The sequence below is a fragment of the Myotis daubentonii genome, chromosome 2 (assembly GCF_963259705.1).
Source record: "Myotis daubentonii chromosome 2, mMyoDau2.1, whole genome shotgun sequence".
Classification (NCBI taxonomy): Eukaryota; Metazoa; Chordata; class Mammalia; order Chiroptera; family Vespertilionidae; genus Myotis; species Myotis daubentonii.
This window is the reverse complement of record NC_081841.1, coordinates 1996257-2016296: the sequence shown is the minus strand read 5'-3', so window position 1 is coordinate 2016296 and position 20040 is coordinate 1996257. Positions and strand designations below refer to the sequence as shown.

The 20040-nt window shown below is 66.9% G+C and overlaps 1 protein-coding gene and 1 long non-coding RNA gene across 3 annotated transcripts in view; one reads left to right on the top strand and one right to left on the bottom strand.

Annotated features, from left to right (window-relative positions):
• WNT7B (Wnt family member 7B) overlaps positions 1–2306 on the bottom strand; it is a 48980-nt gene extending 46674 nt beyond the window's left edge. Inside the window, exon 1 of one of the 2 annotated variants that reach the window (XM_059681393.1) lies at positions 1843–2306. In XM_059681393.1, coding sequence (XP_059537376.1) covers positions 1843–1938 — 96 coding nt within the window. In that variant the 5' untranslated portion in view covers positions 1939–2306. The remainder of the gene's footprint in view (positions 1–1842) is intronic. The other variant, XM_059681394.1, reaches the window with a different exon arrangement.
• On the top strand, positions 2260–9454 carry LOC132226886 (uncharacterized). Its single transcript, XR_009451080.1, has 2 exons — positions 2260–2345; positions 9286–9454. It is a non-coding gene; the product is annotated as an uncharacterized LOC132226886 (long non-coding RNA).
• Positions 9455–20040: the final 10586 nt, after the last annotated feature.

Sequence of the window (20040 nt, the reverse complement as noted above, 5' to 3'; positions counted from 1 at the left end):
CTTAGTGGATGCCACAGTGCCTCTGGGTCTCCCTGCTCTCCAGGAAGGAGAGTGTGTGCTTTGGGGGGCACCCGGGAGGATGTTCCACTCCAGGTTCCTTGATGGGAGTGGAGGGCAGGGCCTGAGCCTCTCTCTGCATGCCCAGTGGCTGTCTCGTGCCTGGGTGCACAGGCCGGGTCTCCCAGGCCCGCTCTCCCTACCCCCGCACTGGCCACCACCCCGGTCAGATGGCCGAGCGCAGTCCTGTTTGCAGGTGGGCAGGAGGCTCATGGCATGGGGGTTGGGGCAGGAGGCTCATGGCGGGGCAGGAGGTGGGGGGGGACAGCCCTGGGAGCCCAGGCTGGGCACTGAGGGGGGGGGGCGCACAGAGCCCTCCCCGGGAGCGGTTCTCAGGGCTCCCATGGGGGAATGGGTGCTGGGAAGGGTGCTCCTCAGAGGCCAGAGCCAGCTCCCGTCCCAGCTGGGTCCCTTACTCTCCTGGGCAAGTGGCTTGGCCTCCTCGCTGGGTGTCTGCGTCCTTAAACATAGGAGTCAGGGCACTGACCTCCAGGGAGGGCACCCTGGTGCTGCGCAGCGGGCCTCATTAGGGTGCCCATTCCTTTGGGGGGCATAGGAAGAGTAACTGCAGGGGCTGCTGGAGAGTCCAGAAACACGGTCTCCCTCCCCTCTCCTCCCCCCAACAGGCTCCCTGCGCGAACCTGCACCTCCATAAACAAACAGCCGGGACGGAGCCTCCACGCAGACCCAGGAACAACACGCGGCCAGGCGAGGCCGGGCCAGGGCTTCCCTCCTGCCCTCACCCGCCTCAGTTTCTCCAGCTGTGAGACGCCGGAGGGGGCCGTGGACCGAGGTTCTCCCCCCGCGGGGAAGCCGCGTCTCCGCCGGCACCTGGCTGGGCGCTCCCTCCGGCTGCTCGCGGGCTTTGCCCACCGCCGGGACCGCCTGCCTCGGGCTGCCCGCGGCGCACAGTAGGCGCGCTGGGAGCGGCGGGGTGCGGGGCCGTGGGCGCCCCGGCGAGCGCCCCGCTCCCCCCCCCCCCCCTTCGAGCGAGGCCGAGACAGATTCTGTCTAAAGGAGATCGCGGCTCAACAGGTAAGGACTCGGCTGGGTTCAGGAATGTGGAAATACGACTCGGAGCAGCTACTGCTGCGAGCGCGGCCCGCCGGGCGCCCGCCCGCCCGCCCGCCGGGCCGCTCGAGGGGGAGCGCGGCGAGAGGGGGCCGGGCCGAGGGCCCCGGGAGGGCGGGGGCGCGGAGCCCGGACCGAGCCCGAGGCGGCCCCGGCGGCCCATCCCGAGCCAGCCGGACGAGTTGTCAAGGTAATTTCAACACGTCCGGGTGATGGATAGAGACGAAGGGCCGTGGCGGGTGCACCGGCCTGCGCGCTCGCGGGCGGGGTGCGCGCCCCCCGCGCTCTGGGGCCTCCCCAACTGCCCGACCCCCCCACCCGCCCCGGCGCGCCCTCCGGGCGGCGAGCGCTCGGCCCGGGCTCAGCGCCCAGCGCAGCCCGGGGGAGGGAAGGCGCGTCCCACCCCCGGGGCCTGGAGCCCAAACAGGTGAAAGTACGCGCCGGGCACGCTCGCCGCTACCCGCCAGCCTGCCCGCGGCCGCCGAGCGCCTGCTCCTCCCGCAGCCCCGGGCTGGGCGCCCTCGGAGGACCCTCCGCTCAGGGGTTCGGCTGCGTCCTGGCTCGGCGGCGGCGAGGAGCCAGCACCCAGGCCAGCCGGGATCCCGGAGAGCCGCCCAGGCCCCCGCCGGTCCCGACGTTCCCGCGGGAGACCCTGGAGGCGGCTCCTGCGGCGGCCCGACCCCCGGCCGCGGCCCGGCCCACGGCGTTACTCACCCGAGCTTCACGTAGAGGACGCCAAAGCAGAGAAACACGTAAAAAATCCACTTGCGAAAGTTTCTGTGCATGATCCAGGGCGGGGGGCTGCGCCATAAACAGCGGCGGCGGAGGGGACGCGGGCGGCGGGGCGGGCGGGCGGGGGCTGGCGGACCGCGCTCAGCCGGCGCTGCGGCTCCGGCGGCGGGCGAGGCGCGGGCACTGGGCGCGCGCTGCCACCATGGTGAGCGGGGCGCCGCCGCCGGGGCCGGGGAGTGACCGAGGCTCGGGGCGCAACCTCGCCGCCCGACTGAGCGACCGCGGAGCCCCACGAGCGCCGGCGGGGACCCGGGCCCGGGCCCGAGCGCGGCGGCTGGGCGGGCGCTGCCTGTCCTGGGCGCAGCCGCCTGGGGCCGTGCGCGCCTCGCCGAGCGCCTCGGCGGCCAATGTGTCCGCACTTGTCGGCCTCCCCAGGTGACTCGCGGCCCCGGCAAACGAGCTGCGAGGGAGCGAGCGCGCCCCAGGTAGGAGGACCCGCCTCCCGCCCGCCCTCCTCGCTCGCTGCGCGCTCTCTCTCCCTCGCTCCCCGTCTCTCCCCTCCCTTTTCTCCTCCCTCCCCCGTGACACACAGACGCATCCACCCCCCCACCCCCTCCCCAGGCCGGCTCCCTCCCGACTGTCCTCCTGGGACGGGGCTGGGGGAGGGAGATTAGGTGCGAGGGGGGGGGGGGGGCGCGGGGGAGGGCGCGGCTCGGAAGAGACACCTGCGCAGGGGCTGGCCGGCCTCTTCGCCCGCGGGGTGGGGGTGGGGTGGGGGCCGGGAATGGTCAGTACAGATCGTGGCGGCCACTCAGCCTCCAGTTTCTGGTGGGGGAGGGAGAGACCACCCAGCCACACCTTGGTCCTGGCGCTCCCCCTCCCCCAGCACGGGGTCCTCCGGGCCACACCCTTCGCCCGCAGCGCGGCCTCCCCGCAGACCTGGATCCCAGCTCCCGCGCCAGCACCTGTCAGCACTGCTACCGCCCGGCCGGGACGGGAAGGGACGGCCGGGTGGGCCAGATACAGGGGGAGGCTCAGATGACCTGCGGGAGCCCTTCTACTAAGTAGTCCATGATAGAGACAATTGGAGGACAGCGGGCACTTCCCAGACTTTGAGGGGAGCTCCAGCCTTCGGGGGTCCCTGCCTCCCCTCCCCAGCCCCCGGCCCCTGTCGTCTTTGGGGTCCCCTGTGCTGGGCTGGAGAGCGGGAGGTCAGACCGGCCGGCCGGGGCCTCACACACCTGGGCCCCGGGGAGTGAGTGGGCGCCAGGCCCGCAGGCCCAATTAGCTGAAGCCCTGGCTGTTGGGGGGTGGGGGGGGGGGTGGCAGGGACAGCGACCCGGAGCCTAACCTCGGGCCTGGCTGGGCCCCTCTCCTGCTCCCGGGCGAGTGGATGGAGCTGGGGAGAGCTTAGGCCCCTAGGACCAACTGGGACCCAGACTCGCCAGCGTGGGAGTATTGGGGGGGCGGGGGGTGCAGTCACCACCCAGCCAAGCTCAGGCAGGGACCTGGAGCTCAGAGCCGCCCTCCCCCGCCCCCTGCAGTCCCCCTCGACCCCCGGCCCCTGATCCCCTCTTAATCCTTCAAATCCCCTGAACCTTTGCCATGACCCGGGCGTGGCCGTTCGGGCCCCTCGATCGGAGGGGGGCCTGCAGCTGTGCTGAGCCTGGAGGACGCGGTGTTCCCAGTCGCATGGAGTTGGAGACAATCACAGGCAGGGAAACTGAGGCACAGAAATACGTGAAATGACCGTAGCAGCCTCACCTCCGAGTGCCCCCTGCGCAACAGAAGGCTGAACTCTGGAGACTGGAGGGTCAGGGCCGAGCCCTGGGTCCGCAGCTGGAGAGGGTCGGCGCGGGTCGGAGCGTCGGAGGAGCTCGGAGCCGCGGGCCGATGCTGCCACCTGGCGGCCGCTCAGGCTCAGGCGCGGGGCCGCGGGTGCGCCGGGGCCTGGGGTCGCGGGCCACCCCGCGTCCCGGGGACTTGCAGCGGGGCAGTGTCGCCAACCTGGCACCGCGTCCGCGGGCCACCACGCCCCCGCTGCCATCGTCCTCCGTGTCCCTGCTCGTTAATAGGGCGAACCCCCGGGAGCCGTGGGTCTGCGGCGCGCCTTAGAGAACCACCCGGTGGGGCCTCCTCCCACCTCCGGCCTCGGCCAGCCTCAGACTCGGCATGCAGGGACCCCCATCGCCCACCGTGTCCCCTCCCGATGGACTCTGGAGGGTTGGGGCCGGGAGATGAGAGGGTTACCGGCCGCGGGCGGGACACCTGGTTGGTTCACTAACTCAGCTTCGCGGCGTCCTGCTGCCCCCTGCCGGCTGCGGGAGGGAACGGCGCCGGGGCCAGGTTCAGTGACCACTCAGGGGACCTGCTCCCCTCACCGGTTGTTTTTCTCTGGCGTATGTGCATGCATACACACATGCACACATACATGCATACATGCAGGGAGCAGGCGCAGCTGCCCGGGCTCCCAGGGCTGAATCCAGGGCTGCAGGGCTGCGTGACCCCACCTGTCCTTCCTCCCAAATGGGCTGCAGCTCTCACCCTGAGCAGGGGCGGCTGGCGTCAGCTCCAAGGTCCCACATCTGTTTAGGGCGGGAAGGACCGGGCGGAAGGAAGCAGAGGGGACCCTTCTGCCAGGGCGGGGCTCCGGTTCCCACTCAATAGGGATACAAGCCAATGCCCCAAAGGCGGTAGCCTCCAGAGGAGGTCACCCTAGGGACCCCGGATGGGTCTTAGGCCCATGGGCTCCATGGGGCCCAGCAGGGCCAAGTTTCTCAACATCTGCAGCCCGTGTTTCCTCATCTGCATGGGGGGCGGGGGGGACAGTAGCCCCTGCAGCCCCAGGGCTTCTGGCAGAGGGAGGAGCTGACCACGCAAAAGCGACCGGCAGAGGCGGGCACTCGGTCAGTGCGGGCTCAGCCTGGCACCTTCTGGCCCCTGCCTGTCCCTCCTCGGCCTCATCACAGGCCCTTGTCCTCTCCTCTCTACCGCCCTTGTCTTTCCTTTTGTCACGCGAACACATTAAGCGAGTTCCTGCTCCCGGGCCTTTGCACACATTGTCCCTTCAAGTGCAGCTCTGTCCCTGGTTCTGTGTGGCCCCCGCTTACATGTCCAATGTCAGAGGGGCCCTCACATTCCTCCCTGAAAGCACTCACTGGTATTCTGTATCGTCACACAACACTTTGCTGTCCACCGGGTGACACGGGAGGCAAATCCGTCATCATCTGTGTCCTGTCCGTCGCCAGTCGGTAAGCTCCATAGGGACCACCTCCCTGTCCGCTCTGGTTCCTGCTCTGTCCCCAGGGGGTAAGATTGGCCCTGGCATATAGTAAGTGCTCAATAAACCATTGTTGGGTGAATGAATGGTTTTCCAGGAGGCGGCTGGCATCCAGGGCCTGCAATGTTACAAACGATGGAGACCAGGGACCTGACAGTGACTCCTTTGAACCTCGAGTTTGATCTCAACCACCATCCCCAGCATGCAGCACCCCCTATGCTGGCTGCCTTTCCCCTGCTTCTTGTCTCTGGCTTCATGGACAAGCGTTTCCTGTGCCCCCAAATTTCTACTCAGGTTACACTGGACGTGTATTGAGCCCCTTCTAGATAAGGAGCGCGTGCTTGCCTAATGGGCCTCAGGCGGCCTTGTGATGATGCTGCTAAACCCATTGCACAGATGAGGAAACTGAGGCCCAGAAGGAAGGGCTTGGCTGAGGTCACACAGTTGCTGGGATTGGGGCCCGGCCATCGGGCCCAGAGCTGGGCTTCTTTCACTTCATTCTCACCCTCTGGGGAGGCGGGGCCTGTGCCTCAGGAAGTGGAGCCCCTAGTTCAGGGGTGTGGTATGAGCAGAGGACAAGAGGCCACAAGGACCCACTGGGTGAACCCCAGGGGGAGTGAGGTCCCTGAGGGGGGCCTGGAGAGGAATGGGGGTGCAGGGGTCAGAATTCTAAATGGCCCCCAAGAGGCCCTGCCCTGATCGCAGGGACCGGGAATGTGGTGATGCGATACCCGTGAGCATGCCGTGTCATGTGGCAAAAGAAGTGATGAGGTGACTGATCAGCTGACTTTGAGTTCATCACAAGTAGGCCTGGCCCAATCACATGAGCCCTTTTAAAAATATATATATATGTATGTTTTTATTGATTTTAGAGAGAGGGTAGGAGAGGGAGAGAGAGACAGAAACATTGATATGCCCGGCCGGTTTGGCTCAGTGGTTGAGCGTCAACCTATGAACCAGGAGGTCACGGTTAGATTTCCCCATCAGGGCACATGCCCAGGTTGTGGGCTTGATCCCCAGTGTGGGGTGTGCAGGAGGCAGCTGATCCATGATTCTCTCTCATCACTGATGTTCCTATCTCTCTCTCCCTTTCCCTTCCTCTCCAAAATTAATAAAAGTATATTTTAAAAAGAAAAGAAATACTGATGAGAGAGAATCATCCATCGGCTGCCTCCTGCATGCCCCCAGCTGGGGATCAAACCCACAACCTGGGCCTGTGCCCTGACCGGGAATCGAACTGTGACCTGGTTCATGGGTTGACCCTCAACCACTGAGCCACGCCGGCCGGGCACGTGAGCCCTGTAAAAGCAGCGTTTTCTTTGGCTCCCGGCAGAGGGGCAGTCAGAGGGGTTCAGAGTGTAAGATGGCCCTGCATTGGCAGCTTCGAAGGCGGAGGGGCCTGGCGGTGAGGAGTCCAGGTGACACCCAGGCGTTGAGAGCCACCCCGGCTGCCAGCCAACAAGGACGTGGGGACCTCAGCTCCGGAGCCGCAGGCCCTGCCTCTGCCCCCAGGAGCCTGGGTCCTTCCCAGCCCCAGGTGGGGCGCACGCACGGGGACCCTGAGCAGCGCCCCCTGCGGACATGCTGCCGCTGACCCACCAGCCGGGCGGTGCAGAGAGCAGCCCTGAGGATTGAAACACACACAGTCCGCTCCGGCCTGCAGACTGCGGGGCAGAAACCCAGATGGCGGACCGGCTGCTGGCGCTGCGGTGCCCAGGGCGAGAGACCCGAGAGGCGGGCTCAGACTCTGGGGGCAGAGGCGGCTTTATGGGCGCTGGGCGCCATGGAGGACCGGGGAGGCGGCTCGGATCCCAGACCCTCTCCGTGCGTGGTTTGCCGAGTCCCCTGGGGGTTCCCAGCCCCCTCGGGGGGTAGGGCCCTCGTGGGGAGGGTGGCCCCTAGGGGAGGCGCAGGGCACCCTCTGGTGGGACAGGCCTGGAGCCCGCCCAGGAGAGGAGGTGGTGGGAGATGGAGGAGATCCTGGGGGACCCTGAGAGCCTCGGGGAGCCCTCCCTCCGCCCCCCGGATCGAGGCCCCCCCCAGGAAGGGCGGCCAGAGCCTGGCCCGCTGGGCGGAAGGGGAGCCCACAGGCCACCCCCAGAGCTGGGCGCGACTCCACAGGGCATCTGGGAGCCCGAGGACCCAGCGTGGGTGCACCCAGAACACACTGCGCAGGCCACCCTCTGACCTCTGACCTGCGACCTCTGTGGGGTTAGGACTCCAGGTGGGGGAGCATCTGGTGGAGGCTCAGGGCCGCAGTGAACTTGCTGTTTGGCTCCAAGATGCCAGGGGCTGCGGAGGGCAGGCTGGCCAGCGGCTACCTTGGTGACCGGGCTGCCCAATGTCTTGTCTGCAACTCTCAGTGGGCGACATGGCCTCCAGGGGACAGGGGCAGAGGACAGGGGACAGAGGACAGAGGACAGGGGACAGGGAACGGGACAGGGGACAGAGGACAGGGGACAGGGGAGCCCGCCAGCCACCAGCCACGGGAGAGACTCTGTCTCCGCTCCGTCCCCCCACGGGGTGAGGGGGTGCTGTTCTCCGCAGGGGACCTGACCTGACCACGACCTCACCAGCGGTAGGTGGGCTCGCTCTGGCCCTGAAGCCAGAGAGCCGCCATGCAGGCTGGGGTGGGGCCGGGGCGGGGGACCGGGGACAGGGACGGGGCAGACCCAGCCGCACCTGCTCAGGCTTCCAGCTCACAGTGAGCTGCGCCCGCGGCCTGGGATGGAGCACAGCCTTTCCAGAGCAAGGCACGCGGCCATTGTGCACCCGCACCCCGCGGCCGTGGCTGCGTTTCCTCTCACAGCTCAGGGCCACCCTGCCCAGCGGGCAACAGGGTTGTTACGGCCCGGGAGTCGGTCCCCCATTCAGTCCTGCTCTGCGCCTCCTCCCTGCTGTTCCCCATGGACCCTCTCCCCTCTCCCTCCCTCTCCCCTGCACAGCTGGACTCCGGCACTGGCCTGGAGCCCTTATGCTGGGCCCAGCCAGGAAGGACATTGAGAGCCAGGCCTTGGCCTTGGCCTTGCCCCGGCGAGGGCTCGAGGCTGGGCCTGGGCTGCCCATCTGTGCCGAGGCTCCACACCCGCAGCACCGGGGCCCCCCCGCTGGATCCGCTCCGTGGCGGGCGCTGTGCTGGGCGCTGCAGGGGCGTGGCCTCCACCCACTACATGTTGTAACACCCCATCGCCCAGGTGCGGCGCCCATCGTGCTCCCAGGCAGTGAGAACCGGCTCTCGGCTGGGAGGTTGGGTTTTGTGTGTGGAGGGGACGGGTCCTGTCTGTCTTCTTGCGTGGACACCCCCAGGGTGGCCTGGTCTCCGGGGTCTGCCAGGCTCTCGTGGGGTCACAGCACGTCTGAGCTCCCGCGTGGGAGAGCAGAAAAGTCCAAACAAGAAATTTCCTTTTAAGCCGTGACACAGCATCCACATCCCTCTGCCCGCACCTCACTGACGCCGCCCCTGCCTGCACCCCACTGACACCACCCCTGCTCGCACCCCACCACCCCTGCCCACACCCCACTGACGCTACCCCTGCCCGCACCCCACTGACGCTGCCCCTGCCCGCACCCCACCACCCCTGCCCGCTCCCTGTCACCTCTGCCCGCACCCCACTGATGCAGCCCAGTCTACGGCCCCGCCCAGCTGCTCTGGGGCTGGGAGCCCTGGTCACAGCCAGGTGCCGGCCAGGGCCGGCTTCCACTTTACAGAACAGGTGGGCACACAGATGCCAAGCAGAGAGAAGGAGACAATGGATCGTCGGGGAAAGCTGGCAGCTCCTCACTCCCTGTAGATGCCAGTCCCCGCCCTGGTCCTCCCCACACATGCCTGACGCCCCTCCACCACTACTCACTATTCTATGGGCCCTGCAGGCCTTTGCTTCCACCGCTCCTGGTCTGGAAGGGGCAGACCGTGCCCCAGGGCCAGCTCCTGCTGACCTGCCCAGCCAGCCACCTGCACCAGGCGACCCCCGCGAGCTGTCTGCAGGCCCCCACGCTGGCCACGCCTCTGGATTTCGCACATGTTGTTTTCTTTAAGTGTTTTTCCCAACACATCAGTTCTGATTAGGTTTGACTGCATAGTATAGCAAAACTCAAAAAAGCAGTTCTTAAATCAGATGAATGTGTGTGTTTCTTTCCCATAATAGATGCCTAGACGTAGATAAACCAGGGCTTGTTTAAAGGCCACGCGTGTCATCAGGGACCCAGGCTCTTGCCAGCTTGTTGCTCCGCCTTCTCTTCACCTCAGAGTCCTCGAAGGCTGCTGGAGGCCTGCCATCACCGTTGCTCTCCAGGCTGCTGGGTAGAAGGAGGACCCAGTCAGGGCCTGCCTCTCCCCATTCCCGAACACGCCCACTTAATTCTCATTGGCCAGAACGGGGTCACATAGGCGTGTCTAGCCGCAAGGAAGGCTGGGAAACGGAATCTCTTAGCCGAGCAGCACTGTGCCCAGCTGGAATTGGAGCTCGATAGGGAAGTGGAAAGTGGGGCGCACAATCACCGACTTCTCCCCCTCCCGTGATCTGCTCAGGTGTCCCTGTCCTGGCTCCACCCAGCCTGTGGGCAACTGTTGTTCAGCCTCTTCCCTGGGGACCCAGCTGGGCCCCAGCCTGGAGCCAGGCCCCGAGGGCTGTGCTGAAGGGATCCAGGGGCAGGGGACACCCCTTTCCCGCCTTCAGCCAGCCCTGTTCCTGGAAAGAGTGTTGAGCCATAGCTGGTGTGGCTCAGTGGCTAGAGCAGGGGTGGGCAAACTTTTTGACTCGAGGGCCACAATGGGTTCTTAAACTGGACCGGAGGGCCGGAACGAAAGCATGGATGGAGTGTTTGTGTGAACTAATATAAATTCAAAGTAAACATCATTACCTAAAAGGGTACGGTCTTTTTTTTTTTTTTTTTTTTTTTAGTTTTATTCATTTCAAACAGGCCGGATCCGGCCCACAGGCCGTAGTTTGCCCCCGGCTGGGCTAGAGCATCGGCCTGTGGACTCAAGGGTCCTGGGTTCTATTCCCGCTCAGGGCACATGCCCGGGTTGTGGGCTTGGTCCCCAGTAGGGGGCGTGCAGGAAGCAGCCGATTAATGATTCTCATCATTGATGTTTCTCTCTCTCTCTCTCTCTCTCTCTCCTTCCCCCTCTCCCTTCCTGTCTGAAATCAGTAAAAATATTTTTTTTAAAAAGAAAGAAAGAGTGTTGAGTAAAGCCAGCTCCTGGCTGATCTGACTGGGCCCGGCCTGGGAGGTGCGGGGAGCGGGCCGTTGTGTAAGGCAAGCCCGTTCATTTCCTCTCACGGTCACGCTGCCTCGTGCATTTTTCATGCCTTAAGCCAAGTGCAGGCTCTAGAAGCAGGGCTGCACCCCGGCCTCGGGGGAGGCTGGCCAGTCAGCGGGAGGAGGGAAGCTCATTTCTGAACCGGTAAGAAGGGCTCACTGTCCGAAATGTAATGACTTCGGCAGCCGGAATCCCATTTGCCAGATTGATCTCCTGAAAGTAATGGGTGTCTGGTCTTTGTCTCAGAGCCACGGCCCCAGGGCTGGCGGAGACGGCAGGAGGCGGCAAGCTGCACACCTCCCCCCTCCCCCCCCCCCCACCGCCACCCCTGCAAGGTGACTCACGAGTGGCAAACACTGACTCAGGGGCAGAGCACCTGGGAGCCGCTGGCTTTGAGGGCGGGAGGATTGCGGCTCAGGGGGCAGGGCGGCAGGGTCACCCGGGGGCCAAGCAAGGATCGGAAGCCCAGCGTGCTGGCCCCAGCATCCAAGGGGGTCCCCTGGGTTCTTGACCTGCACCCCCTCCCATGGCTACAGCAACCACTCCAGCACCGGATGCATGGCCTGGGGTCCCCACTCTGGCCACACGGCCTTCCTTCCTGCACCCCTTCATTCGTCCTCAGTGCAGAGCCCCAGGGAGGTGGGGACTCCTCAGGACCCCCGCCCCCCCCGGGGGCTCCTCATCCAGACACACAGGCCCCAGAGGGCGGCTTCCGTGTCAGGCAGGTGGCAGTCGTCCTGGCCCAGAAAAGGCCTTTGTGTGGCACAAGCTCTGGGCCTCGGTTTGCTCAGCTGTGAATTGGGAGGTTGCCACCCACGCTGAGGCCTTGGCCAGCACTGGTGCCCTGTGAGCCCCCAGGATGGTAATGAGTGAGCGAAGAGGTGATGGACCAGCCCTGGCCCCTGGGGCGCTCCCTGCTGCCCACCCTCCACTCCGGGTTCAACAGAGGAACGCAGGCCGCTCAGAGCCGGTGCCCAAGGACCCGGGAGGCTCCAGCCTTCAGAGCTGGTTGGCCTGGCCTCTCCTCACACTCCTGGTGAGACTGGGAGGAGCCTTTCCTCCCAGGGGCCTCCACGGGGGAGCTTAAGAAGGCAGGGTCTGCCCTGGCTGGGTTGCTCAGTGGTTGGGGCGCCATCCCAAATACCGAAGGGTCAAGGCACATAGTCAGGACACACACCCAGGTTGCGGGTTCCATCCCTGGTCAGGTTGCATGTGGGAGGCACCCGGTCCATTTTTCTCTCTCTGTGCCGCTCCCTGCCTCTCTCTCCACTAATGAAAGGAAAACACAACCATATCCTCTGGTGAGAGTTAACCAGAAGCCCATCTGCCCTCGCCGGTGTGGCTCAGTGGATAGAGCATCGGCCTGCGGACTGAACGGTCCCGGGTTCGATCCGGCCAAGGGCACATGCCCAGGTTGTGGGCTCGATCCCCAGTAGGGGGCGTGCAAGAGGCAGCCGATCAGTGATTCCTATCATCATTGATGTTTATCTCTCCCTCTCCCTTCCTCTCTGAAATCAATAAAAATACAAAAAAAGAGGCCGGTCTGCAGCGCCACGTGCTGGGGGCAGCTCCGCAGGCTGCACAGCTGGCTCCCGGGCTCACTTGACCCAGCAGAAAGGGGGGCGCAGAATCTGGGGGCAGGGACTGTGACTCAGTTTCTCCACTGGGACCCTGACCCTCCTGAGCTGTCGGAAGCATGACCCCCAGCTGGGGCCTGGCACGCACTAAGCGCCCAGTAAACCAGGGTCCGGCTGTGAGGGACAGTGATTGAAACACGGGGCGCTTCCAGGGCTTGTCCTCTGGGCACTGCCAGCCAGAGCAGCCCTGTCTGAGGGAGGGAGCGGGTGATAGGTGCCGACCGTGGCCAAGCCTCTCCTCCAGGGGGGTCCCTGTGGAAGGACAAGGGGGATGCTGAGGGCAGAGCCCAGCCTCTGGGAGAGTGGGTCCAGCCGACACACCCCGTCCCATACACCCCCCGGCCCCCACGGAGCACACTGCAGGTCCCGGCACCCCTACACCCCCCTGACCCCCCACGGAGCACACTGCAGCTCCCGACCCCCCTACACCCCCCTGACCCCCCACGGAGCACACTGCAGCTCCCGACCCCCCTACACCCCCTGACCCCCCACGGAGCACACTGCAGCTCCCGACCCCCCTACACCCCCCCTGACCCCCCACGGAGCACACTGCAGCTCCCGACCCCCCTACACCCCCTGACCCCCCACGGAGCACACTGCAGCTCCCGACCCCCCTACACCCCCCTGACCCCCCACGGAGCACACTGCAGCTCCCAACCCCCCTACATCCCCCCAAACCCCCACAGAGCACACTGCAGCTCCCCACCCCCCTACACCCCCCTGACCCCCCACGGAGCACACTGCAGCTCCCGACCCCCCTACACCCCCCCTGACCCCCCACGGAGCACACTGCAGCTCCCAATCCCCCCTACACCCCCCTGACCCCCCACGGAGCACACTGCAGCTCCCGACCCCCCTACACCCCCCTGACCCCCCACGGAGCACACTGCAGCTCCCAATCCCCCCTACACCCCCCTGACCCCCCACGGAGCACACTGCAGCTCCCAATCCCCCCTACACCCCCCTGACCCCCCACGGAGCACACTGCAGCTCCCGACCCCCCTACACCCCCCTGACCCCCCACGGAGCACACTGCAGCTCCCGACCCCCCTACACCCCCCTGACCCCCCACGGAGCACACTGCAGCTCCCAATCCCCCTACACCCCCCTGACCCCCCACAGAGCACACTGCAGCTCCCCACCCCCCTACACCCCCCTGACCCCCCACGGAGCACACTGCAGCTCCCCACCCCCCTACACCCCCCTGACCCCCCACAGAGCACACTGCAGCTCCCCACCCCCCTACACCCCCCTGACCCCCCACAGAGCACACTGCAGCTCCCCACCCCCCTACACCCCCCTGACCCCCCACAGAGCACACTGCAGCTCCCCACCCCCCTACAACCCCCGGACCCCCCACAGAGCACACTGCAGCTCCCCACCCCCCTACACCCCCCTGACCCCCCACAGAGCACACTGCAGCTCCCCACCCCCCTACACCCCCCTGACCCCCCACAGAGCACACTGCAGCTCCCCACCCCCCTACACCCCCCTGACCCCCCACAGAGCACACTGCAGCTCCCCACCCCCCTACACCCCCCTGACCCCCCACAGAGCACACTGCAGCTCCCCACCCCCCTACACCCCCCTGACCCCCCACGGAGCACACTGCAGCTCCCGACCCCCCTACACCCCCCTGACCCCCCACGGAGCACACTGCAGCTCCCAATCCCCCCTACACCCCCCTGACCCCCCACAGAGCACACTGCAGCTCCCCACCCCCCTACACCCCCCTGACCCCCCACAGAGCACACTGCAGCTCCCCACCCCCCTACACCCCCCTGACCCCCCACAGAGCACACTGCAGCTCCCCACCCCCCTACACCCCCCTGACCCCCCACAGAGCACACTGCAGCTCCCCACCCCCCTACACCCCCCTGACCCCCCACGGAGCACACTGCAGCTCCCGACCCCCCTACACCCCCCTGACCCCCCACGGAGCACACTGCAGCTCCCGACCCCCCTACACCCCCCTGACCCCCCACGGAGCACACTGCAGCTCCCGACCCCCCTACACCCCCCTGACCCCCCACGGAGCACACTGCAGCTCCCGACCCCCCTACACCCCCCTGACCCCCCACGGAGCACACTGCAGCTCCCAATCCCCCTACACCCCCCTGACCCCCCACAGAGCACACTGCAGCTCCCCACCCCCCTACACCCCCCTGACCCCCCACAGAGCACACTGCAGCTCCCCACCCCCCTACACCCCCCTGACCCCCCACAGAGCACACTGCAGCTCCCCACCCCCCTACACCCCCCTGACCCCCCACGGAGCACACTGCAGCTCCCGACCCCCCTACACCCCCCTGACCCCCCACGGAGCACACTGCAGCTCCCAACCCCCCTACATCCCCCCAAACCCCCACAGAGCACACTGCAGCTCCCAATCCCCCCTACACCCCCCTGACCCCCCACGGAGCACACTGCAGCTCCCGACCCCCCTACACCCCCCTGACCCCCCACGGAGCACACTGCAGCTCCCAACCCCCCTACATCCCCCCAAACCCCCACAGAGCACACTGCAGCTCCCAATCCCCCCTAACCCCCCTGACCCCCCACGGAGCACACTGCAGCTCCCGACCCCCCTACACCCCCCTGACCCCCACGGAGCACACTGCAGCTCCCAATCCCCCTACACCCCCCTGACCCCCCACAGAGCACACTGCAGCTCCCCACCCCCCTACACCCCCCTGACCCCCCACAGAGCACACTGCAGCTCCCCACCCCCCTACACCCCCCTGACCCCCCACAGAGCACACTGCAGCTCCCCACCCCCCTACACCCCCCTGACCCCCCACGGAGCACACTGCAGCTCCCGACCCCCCTACACCCCCCTGACCCCCCACGGAGCACACTGCAGCTCCCAACCCCCCTACATCCCCCCAAACCCCCACAGAGCACACTGCAGCTCCCAATCCCCCCTACACCCCCCTGACCCCCCACGGAGCACACTGCAGCTCCCGACCCCCCTACACCCCCCTGACCCCCCACGGAGCACACTGCAGCTCCCGACCCCCCTACACCCCCTTGATTCTAACCCCCGCCCCCCTCCCCCCCTGCGTCTCCCTTTGTGTGTTTTGGAGCCTCTGCAGCCACCCTGGTGCTCCAGGCGCCCCCAGCCCGCTCTTTTGTGATGCAAAAGTGCCCACTTGGGAGCCAAGTTCAACCTCCCCCTCCTGCCCTCCGGGCGGGGGAAGCCCCGTCGCCTCGGGCGCTGGGCCAGGACGCGGGGCCGGACCCAGGAGACCAACGAGCAGGGTGGGCCCTCCGTTCCCGGGCAGCTCCCGTCCTGCCCGCGAGGCGCTGGGCGCAGTCCGGGGCCTCGGCGGCCCGGGGACCAGAGCGCCGCCTCCGATCACGCGGTCAGTCCTTCCGGTGACCAGCCCCGCCCGGCCTCCGAGTCCCTCGTCAGCATAACAAAGGCCGCTCCGCTGGGCGCGGAGGACTCCGGACCTTTCAGAGCCGCGCCGGAGCCGGAGCCGGGCCGGATCGCCAAACACCGGCCTCCCCGCCCGCCCGCCCTCGGCCCAGGCTCCCGGTCCTCCGTGCGGGCGGGCGGTGCCGGGAGAGCTCAGGGCCCGGGGCGGGCCGAGCCGGAGGCGAGGGGGCCTGGCACCCCGTGTCCGGAGGGCTGCCCACGCCTGCACGCACGCCCCGAGGTGCCCTGGCCTGGCTGCCAGCCCCCGGTGCCCCCACAAAGGATGGCCCGGGCCTGGGGGCAGAGCGAGAGGGAGGAAGTGGGTCCCTGTGGGGTGAAGACACAGGCCGTTCTGGGGTGAGCGGCCTGGTGACACCCCCTTGGTGGCCTCCCGGCCCAGCTGCACCATGGGATAGTAACACCCCTCACTTCTGAGAAATCAGAGGTCTGACTCGCCCTCCACACACACACACGCACCCCGGTCCATGTGCTTCCTGCTCCCCTGCCCCCAGGTCTCCGGGGGGGGCTGGTGGGTCCCTGGGCAGCCCCTGGCCTCAGACCCTTGACCTTGGGACCCACCACATTCCGTTTCCTCCCCAAGTCCCCGAAAACTCCCAGTGTGACCACCAGAGGGCGCTCTGCGGCCAGGAAAGAGGGTCCGTGGCCACAGGGAGGCCGGCTGGGCGCCCCTGGTCCCCTCGCCTCTCCCTAGCGATGCCCGTCTGGGGCCTGCGAGGAGGGCATGGGAGGGCGGATGTGCCTGGCTGCGCCCCACCCCATGCGGAGAGACGCAGGCCAGATGGGCAGGAGTGTGTGTGTGCGCGGGGGGACGGGGGGGGGGCATTTATTTGAATGCAGGGTCCCCGTGGGGCTGAGGGGGGTTGCATGGAGGGACCGCGTTCTGTCCATGCCTCCATGCCCGTGGACACGGGATCCTGCCTCTGGCCTTGGGAGGGCCCTGCTGTGGGCACGGCGCGATCCCTGCGGGAGGCCCAGGGTAGGGGACATGCAAGGTGAGGGTGTGGCTGGGGCCGAACAGAGGCCTCGTGGCTGGGCTGTGGGCTGAGGGGGCCAGGAGGGGGGCTGGGGCCTGGGAGGGAGCGGGCCCTCAGCCAGGAAGCAGGCTCAGGGCTGGTGCTGGCTGAGCAGCTCGGAGGCAGCCCCACTGAGGACCTGGGCTCCCCGCACCACTGGTCAGCCTGGCTCCTCCCGGGAGCTCTTCCCCAGGCCACCCTGGGGTCCCAGGGGGAGGGCTGTGGGCGCCTTAGCCCAACCATCACTGGCGTGCCCAGCTCAGCAGAGAACTTGGCCACTCTTGCCTGGCTGGACATGGATGCCCCCCCCCCCCCCGCACCTCCGCACCCCTCCCATCCCGCCTCAGCCTTGCCCTTCCCGGCTTCCCAGGGCGGGAGACTGAGGCAGACCGAGCCTGGGGTGCACTCACCCGGGCGGCCAGGGGCTGGGGCAGGGAACGCCCGGCTGGATTCTGAGAACTGAGCCCCAGGGCGGAGGAAGGGGGGGGGGAGTATGGGGAGGGGGCCGAGCAGGGAGGCGGGATGGAGGGGAGCACCTACATCCCACTGGATACCAGGGACCCAGACGGCAGAGGCAGAACGAGGGGCGCCAGGATAGGAAGGGCCCTGGAGACCCGGAGGCCCTCCTGGGGGAGCGTGGCCGGGGCTGCCTGAGGGCGCAGAGGCCCTCCCCAACCCCAGGCAGGGTCCTGGCCCCTCGTGCCTTTAAGGCTGAAAGTATGAAACCAATTCGATGCCGCTGGAGGCGAATCTGGCGCCGAAATCACAGCGCTGGTGGCGGGGTCACCCCAGGACACGCTGCCTTCCTGTGTGGCTGGGAGGGAGTTGGGGGGTCTGGCCCAGGGCCACCCTCCCCCGCGGGCTCATTGTCTGTCCTGTGGCCGGAAGCCGGCTCCTGCCCAGGGTGGGCGGGGCATGGGGACCTTGAACCCCTGGCTCTGAGGCTGTGCAGCGGCCTCCGGGGTTGCGCGCCCTCCTCTGGCCTGGACTTGGGGGTGGGGGGGCGACTGCCAGACCCCCCCAGGGCCCCCCAGGATGTTAAATGAGGAGGCTGCCTCCAAGCACAGCCAGGGCCTTCAGTCCGCCCAAGCCTCCCAGGGCCCCTCAGTGGGTCACCCTGCCAGGGTGGGGGGCAGGGGGTGACCCCGCCCACAGCAGGCAGCAGCCGCCTCTCAGCCAGGACAGAGGCCAGAGGAGAGAGAAGCCCAGGCCGATTTCCCAGTGAAATGACTCCGAAGGCCGCGCCTTCCCAAGGACACCCCAGCGCGGTGCCCCCCCAGGCAGTGCCCACGGAGGCTCCGTCCCTGTCCTTGCCCACGGGGATGCCAGCCCTAGACTCCAGGGACAAGAGCAGGGTGAGGGAGCGGAGTGCAGAGGTCACCCTGGGAACCTGTAAGTGTCCCTGGTCCCCAGGGCACCCGCCTGGGCTGGACGCCCCCCACCTCAGGGTCACAGAGCACTTTCCCGGGAGCCTCTGCGAGGAAGGGTGGGGGGCGGGGGCTTCATGTGTTCACAGCGCAGTTTGTACCCGGGGTTCCAGCGCAGAGCTCTCCCTCGAGGGGGCATCTGAGGCCAGGGCACCCCCTGGGGCGACACCGTCTGTCCAGGCAGGTGCCCTCCGGCCCTCTTCCAGCCTGGCCCCTCCAGGGCACCCTCGCCCCGTCACTGGGCATCTCTCCTGGGGGGGCGGGGGGGGCCTGCTCTCAGGGTCACGGTCAGAGCCGGCGGGCCTGTCCGAGGGCCTTACCGCGTCCTCTCAGCCCTCCCGTCCGGCCCACAGCAGCACCGGTCAGGGCCGTGGCCCCTCAGTTCCCAGAGCCACTGTTTGGGACGTGGACTCACAATGGCCGAGGCTCTGGGTTCTAGAAGCTTCTTTTATTGTTGTTGTTGTTGTTTTTCAAAATGTTGCCTCAACCATGCTTTTCAAAGTCTGCTTTTTTAAAAAAAGATGATTTTATTGATTTTTAGAGAGAGAGGAAGGGAGAGGGAGAGAGAGAGAAGCATTGATCGGCTGCCTCCTGCATGCCCCACACTGGGGATCGAGCCCACAACCCAGGCCTGTGCCCTGACCAGAATCGGACCGTGACCTCCTGGTTCAAAGGTCAATGCTCAACCACTGAGCCACGCCAGCCAGGGCGTTCAAAGTCTGCTTTAATGTCCAAAGCCGGCCAGCCCTCCTATTACCCCTCCCGGAAATACCCCCTTCTCCCCGCGCGCTGCCTGGCGGGGGCGGTGCCCACAGTGGGGAGAGAGGCTGTCCCCACCAGGCCAGATGGCCACGCCCATTGGTCAGAACTCTCTGCACTCAGAGCCGGGCACTCCCTCCCCCATCACCTCCCATGGCTCCCACTGCTCCCTGAAGGCAGGCACACTGAGCTTCCAGGATTGGTTTCCCTCCGCCCCAGGCACGTGGGTCCCTGCCACACCTTTGCTGGCACAGGCCGCCGGCCGCCAGCGCGAGGCCACAGCGGGCCTTCTCCTCCTCCCGGCTGCCCCTGCTCAGCATCCTGGCTCCCCTTCGAGGCTTCCTCCTCCAGGCAGCCTCTCCGGATGGCCCTCTGCCTGCCCCAGGCTCTCACAGCCTGAGACCTTTTCCCGCCCCGTCTCCTTGGCACAGAGGCCTGGGGTGCCATCAGGGGCGTCATCTGATGAGAGGGCAGCTCAGCGGGGGGCGGGGAGTACTTTTATAGGTGCTTCCTGCCCTGCCCTCAGGAGCCTCCTGCCCTCGTCCCCCCCCCCCCCCCAGGAGGAGATGAAGCCAGAGGTAAACAGGAGGAGCAGCAGGAATGGCACCCACAGCTACGCTTGGCCTCAGCCTTGCAAACGCACTGACCACCGGAAAGCACGTGTGTGTGTGTGTGTGTGTGTGTGTGTGTGTGTGTGTGGAGGGGGGGGCCTTGGCGCTGGGTTGGGTAGGGAGCATCCAGTCCCCTTAAGGCTCTAGACCAGTGGTTCTCAACCTTCCTAACGCCACAACCCTTTAATACAGCTCCTCATGCTGTGGTGACCCCCAATTTCATTGTGACAAATTGAACCTCATTAAAGCATAGTGATTCATCACAAAAACAATATGTAATTATGTATGTGTTTTCCGATGGTCTTAGTTGACCCCTGTGAAAGGGTCGTTTGGCCCCCAAAGGGGTCGGGACCCACAGGTTGAGAACCGCTGTTCTAGAAGAAACTAGTGCCCAGCCTGGAGCTCAGCCTCGGCTGGGCTTCGAGCCCTGTCCTCCGTGGCGTCCTCCTGGCTGCCCCGGCAGCTCCTCCAGTCCCCACCAGCGTGGGCTCAGCCTGGGAGGCCCGGGGCAGAGGCCCCCACTCCAGGCGGCCGGCCCCTCCCGGCCTGGGACCCCCCTCCCTCCCTCGCCCTCAGGCCCCCAGCCTCACTGCTCTGGCCCTGGGAGTTCTCCTGGGGCTGGGCCTCTTCCGCACAGACCCGGGGCAGGAGCGGAGGCTGAGAGGCAGCCGGGCCCCTGAGCCTCCCACGGAGAAACCCCACGAGGAGCAGCCACTGCCCAGCGCGGGCAGGGCTGGGCCTGAACTGC